General features: G+C 48.7%; 1 protein-coding gene across 1 annotated transcript in view; it reads right to left on the bottom strand.

The window, feature by feature from the left end:
- The window catches only part of CRAT (carnitine O-acetyltransferase), a gene marked incomplete at its 5' end in the record, with an annotated part of 46,297 nt that overhangs the window by 21,029 nt on the left and 19,623 nt on the right, over positions 1–5,645 (bottom strand). The window contains 2 exons of the mRNA XM_015411404.1: positions 2,249–2,349; positions 3,736–3,914. Coding sequence (XP_015266890.1) covers positions 2,249–2,349; positions 3,736–3,914 — 280 coding nt within the window. The remainder of the gene's footprint in view (positions 1–2,248; positions 2,350–3,735; positions 3,915–5,645) is intronic.

Genomic DNA, 5,645 nt, shown 5'->3' with positions numbered 1-5,645 from the left:
TCCTCTGTGAGGACAGATCTGCATGTCCCTCCCCCCCCCAATATCTAGCAATCCAAAACAGTCCAGTGGAGCCTGAGTGGTCGGTGTTGCCTTCTGACACACTTCTGGTGATGTCAGGGGTGTGGCATATGCAAATAAGTTAAGCCAATGAGCTCTGCTAATGAGCTCCTGCACCTCTTTTTCTACGAAATGACCCCTGCATTGGACTTAAACTTTGTTCTATTGCTTCAAAACAACATGGCTACACACCTCATGAGTACTGTTCATTTAAAATAAATGGCACGAAGGCTGAAAAAAAGGATAGCAAAACAAGTAAGATCAAAGAATCATTTCAAGCCTACTGGGAAACGAACCTTGGAGTGTAACAGGTGTGGGGACTAGAAACTTGGGTGTTTTGCTTGTTTTCACAGATGTAAAGGAAAGGAAGTGGAAGGGGAACTTCTCAGGGCTCTGTGAGAGAGGGTCTCCAAGGTGAGGAACCATTCACAAGCACTCTTTGGGTGCGATTTGTCAACCAGTTACAGATCCACCTAACGGTAATAGGATTCAAACCACATTTTACCAACTTGTCCACAAGAATGTTATGTGGAAAAGTCTTACTGAAATCAAGATAAACTGTGTTTGGACAGCATTCCCCTGATCCAGCAAGGTAGTAACTTTCTAAAAAAAGAAGAGAAGATCTAGATTGTTTTCTGTTATCGTTTCAAAATGGCTGCCCCGTTGGCCTGTTCAAATCTTGCAGATTAGACAATGTCATGATTTTTTCCGTGACCTGGGTCATCCAGATTGAGGAGGAGGAGGAGGAGGAGGAGGAGGAGGAGGAGATTGGATTTATACCCCGCCCTTCACTACCCAAAGGTGTCTCAGAGCGGCTTACAAACTCCTTTCCCTTCCCCTCCCCACAACAGACACCCTGTGAGGTGGGTGGGGCTGAGAGAACTCTTGACAGAAACTGCTCTTTTTCAAGAACAGCTATGCCAGAGTTACGGCTTGCCCAAGGTCATCCAGCAGGTGCAAGTGGAGGAGTGGGGAATCAAACCCGGTTCTCCCAGATTAGAATCCGCGCACTTAACCACTACACCAAACTGTAAACTACTCCAAATGCCATTTAGTGAGACAGAGAGTCTTCAATACAATTATGTAAGCGATGAACAAACAAACAAACAAAGCTGTGAATTTTTCGGTGCACAGCTGGAGCTCTGTGAAAAGCCCTGATGCCAATGTGCAGGCGGGACTGGGAAAGTGTGTGTGTTTGTGTGTGCTCAGCACAAAGTTGAACAGCTCTGCCTCCAAAGTGAGCGGGAGGAATCCCTGACCCCTGGGTAAGGAGAACCAAACCTTCTGACACAAGGCCCCACGAAAATTTTTTACCAACCTCCTGTACCTCAGCTGGTTCACCCTGCCATCGTAACAAGAAGAAAAGGGCTGCCCCAGTCACAGGAAATTAGAAATAAGGCCAAGGCTGACGGTGCAAAATCAGGTCAAATTGTATTTTATTACTCAGTTAAATTCCCCAAAAATTCCCTACGCATTTCGCCAACAGGCTTCGTCAGCCTGTTGGCGAAACGCGTAGGGAATTTTAACTGTGTAATAAAATATAGTTTGACCTGATTTTGCACCATTGGCCTTGGCCTTATTTTTTTTTATCACCATGCCACTGTACCAGCTCCCCTTTGGAGAAATCCATCCAGAGGGTAACTATCTTCTTGCCTAGGAAGATAAATGATATGAACACATGAGCTGCCTGCTACTGAATCAGACCCCCCTTGGTCCATCAAGGTCAGTATTGTCTACTCAGACTGGCAGCAGCTCTCCAGGGTCTCCGGCAGAGAAAGGTCTTTCACATCACTTCCTGCCTGGTCCTTCGGCCAGTTTGGTGTAGTGGTTAGGAGCACAAACTGTAATCTGGGAGAACTGGGTTTGATTCCCCGCTCCTCCACATGCAGCTGCTGCTGTGACCTTGGGTCAGTCACAAGTTCTCTCAGAGCTGTTCTCTCACGAGCAGTTCTCGAGAGAGCTCTCTCAGCCCCACCTACCTCACAGGGTGTCTGTTGTGGGGAGGGGAAGGGAAAGGAGATGGTAAACCGCTCTGAGACTCCTTCAGGTAGTGAATGGCAGGGTATAAATCCAATTTCTCTTCAGTCCCTCTCCTTCTAACTGGAGGTGCTGGGGATTGAACCTGGGTCCTTCTGTATGCCAAGCAGGTGCTTTACCCCTCCACACTTATGGGAAAGTGACAGAGCCTTACGTGTACTCCACAACATGATCCACCAGGGCGACGAGCGGCGGACCTTCTGAAGGAGCGTGTTCATACACCAACCCGCATGAGCCGTCTTCTGCAATGATGAACTGCAAGGCAAGGGAGAGAGGATGGGTGGCAGTGACAGTGCATGGATTAGCCAAAAGAAGGGAGTCTTTTGTGTGAGGCACTGCTGGGAGAATACCAGACTCACAGCTTTCAGCAAAAAAGAAGAAGAGCACAGGCTGCCTCCTTTGTGCATGGCAAGAGAACATGCTTGTGAGAGCTGCAATCCCAAAATGTTGCAAGAACTGTTAGAGGACCATGAAAGCTATTTCAAGGTTTTCGTTTTTACCCATGCAGAGGCTGCCCGTTCTTCCTCTCCACAGTTCAGTGATCTTGCTGCTCCTCCTGCCTCAACTGGGGGAAGAAACTCTAATATATCTCTGTGCTGGGTCCAACTGGATCAGTCACTCCTGATGCAGAAAGGCAGCAGGATGAGGCTGCCTGTTGCAACTCTGTATGCAAAGTGCTTGCCTCCTCCCAACTAGGGTTCTCTGTGGACGGATCATTCAGTCACTCCTGATGCAGAAATATAGCCGAATGAACTGCCTTTGGATGAGGCTGCCTGTTGCAACTCTGTATGCAGACTGCCCCGGGCATGCTTCCTCCCAATCAGGCTTCTCTGGGGATGAATCATTCAGTTGCCTGTTGCAACTCTGTATGTAAAGTGCTTGCCTCCTCCCAACTAGGGTCCTCTGGGGACGGATCGTTCAGTCACTCCTGATGCAGAAATACAGCGGAATGAACTGCTCTTGAATGAGGCTGCCTGTTGCAACTCTGTATGCAAAACTGCCCTCGGCTTGCCTCCTCCCAACCAGGCTCCCCTGGGACCGGATCATTCAGTCACTCCTGATGCAGAAATACAGTGGAATGAACTGGCCTCAACTAAGAGGCTTGCCTAAGGCAAGTTTTTGACTAAGACGTGAGTTGAGATGGCTGCCTCTCGGATCACAGGCTCATTCTTTCAGCCATTATGCTACACCAGCTCCCAGGGGCATTACCAGGGGTCATTTCGTAGAAAAAGAGGTTCAGGAGCTCATTAGCATAACTCATTAGCATAACTCATTACCATATGCCACACCCCCTGACATCACCGGAAGTGTGTCAGAAGGCAACACCCACTGCTCAGGCTTCACTGGACTGTTTTGGATTGCTAGCTATTGGGGGGGGGGGACGTGCAGATCTGTCCTCACGGAGGAGGGAGAGCTTGTACCTGAATAAGACTTGGTCTTAAAGGTGCCACTGGACTGTTTTGGACCAAGGGCCAGGGGGGGGGGGGGCTCTGCAACTTACCTGGCTGCTTCGTGCTCTGATTGAGGGCTGCGGGGAGCAGGGGGTGGGGCTTGTTACATGTGCCCGCCCCCTGGGCTCTTTACTGCCGGAGCTGCGCTCCTGTGCGCTCCTGCAGGAAGTGACCCCTGGGCATTACCCACCTGAAGAGTTTTATCAAACCAGCGGTTTCCACTGTTCCAACGACTCCCCCCGCCGTGCAGCATCTGGGCAGCCACACGGCTCTTGTAGATGTCGTCCGACACCCGGGGCATGGGCGCATCCAGACAAACGGTGAAGATGCTTTTTTCAATCGAGCGCACGGACTCTTTGTTGACCTTGTCTGGGAAGAGGAGGGCAAGGAAGAAGCGGGTCAGACAAGAGAGCTCCCAGCCCTTTCATCCCTGGCGGGACGCGGGTGCCACCCAGATGCCAGGGGCTAGCTGCCACCAAACCAGAAGCCAGCTCAGTGCTAGGAAAAGGCACCCCTCACATCCTCAGGGGGACCGAGCAGCAGGTGCTGCAGGTCTGTTATTAAAGCAGAAAGCAAATACAAATGAGTCTCGGTTTCCAATAACTTTGAATCTTGCTGGGCTGGATCTAGACTAGATTTTACACCAAGAACAGGAGGGATAATTTCTGCAGGCCCCCATCGGCCCTCTCCTGCCATCCCTGTGGGTCCCCTGTCCCCCAGGAGCAGTGTTCTGGGCAGATCAGTGGGCTGTGGCGGGGAGAGAGAGGGCAGGAATGTTCCGTTCCGCGGCCAGAAGCGCCTTCGGTGAGCGGCAAAATTAGCCAAGATCCAACCCACAATCCTGAGGAGCTCTCAAGATTTCCTGGCTCACATTTTTATGCAAAACAGGAGGAACTCCAGTGATTAGCCATCAGCTAGGCGGCTCAGTTTTGTGGGAGGAGGACTGCAGAATACATGAGTGTGCAGGGATTCTCCTGGGCACACTGGAAGCCCGAACAATCAGGACTGCCCATTCCTGAGAGTTATGGCATTTTTAATTTTTTTCTTTATTTTACTTCATTTATTCCACACCTTTCTTGCCAAGGGAACTTGAAACGGGATTTAAGAGAGATGACAGCCTAGTTGCCGCTGAGGTGGTCAATCGAGAAATGGTTTCCGGGGCAGTTTTGAAGCAGGTGTGGTCACATGATTGAATATGCCTACTTTTTTAAAAAAACCTGCAAATGGAAAACTAGCTTCTCAAGGACAAGGCTTCCAGGCTTTTCCTGCATGACAGCTTTCTACATGCAGGGAACCGAGTTTGCACAGAAGAACATTCTGTTATGTGTCACCCATCCGGAGGGGCAGGACCCAAGCACAGGCTGGCCCCCAAACCACACCCTATTGCAAACTCTTGTCCAAATTTCTGCAGCCATTGCCAGAAGTTCTGAGGCACCTGCCTTTTCTTTTTTTTAAATATAATTTTTATTGAATTTTTTTCTTTTAAACAGATCAAACAGGAATTATAATAGTAAAGTTGTCAACATTAAACAAAGTATGAACCATATCATCAGAAGTGCAGCAAACAAACGCAGTATACTCGGTACATCATTTCGTTTTAGAGTTCAAAAGTTAATTATTAGAAGCAGGTGTAATTTCAGACCAATAACAATAACAAAAAGGGTTCAGAAGCGCAGCCATTCTATGTATCGGGGATTGTGAGGGATTATGTCATGTTCTACCATGTATTGAATGAATGAAAACCATGTTTTGACAAAGGTAGTGTGTATGGTTGTGGGTTTGCGTGACCTATCCGTGTATGTTTCTGCGATCCTATCCATTACAAAATGGTCCCAACACTTCTGTCTCCATGTTTTGATGTCCAGTGGGTCACCGTCTGGGGCTTTCCAAACAGCCGCCATGGTCAATCTTGCGGTGGCCAATAGAATTGAAGTAAGAGTTGACATGTTCATGTTCTGGGTTTTTCCGTTTTCTAGTTGTAATAAGATTACTGATGGGTCCAGAGGGAGTTTTTGAGAAGTGATTGTGGTGATTTCCTCTATCACTTGCCTCCAAAAAGACTGTATTTTCGGACATTCCCACCAGCAGTGGAAGAAATCA

This window comes from Gekko japonicus, unplaced genomic scaffold, assembly GCF_001447785.1.
Source record: "Gekko japonicus isolate JY-2015 unplaced genomic scaffold, Gekko_japonicus_V1.1 scaffold3008, whole genome shotgun sequence".
Taxonomy (NCBI): domain Eukaryota; kingdom Metazoa; phylum Chordata; class Lepidosauria; order Squamata; family Gekkonidae; genus Gekko; species Gekko japonicus.
This window is presented reverse-complemented; position numbering and strand designations above follow the sequence as displayed.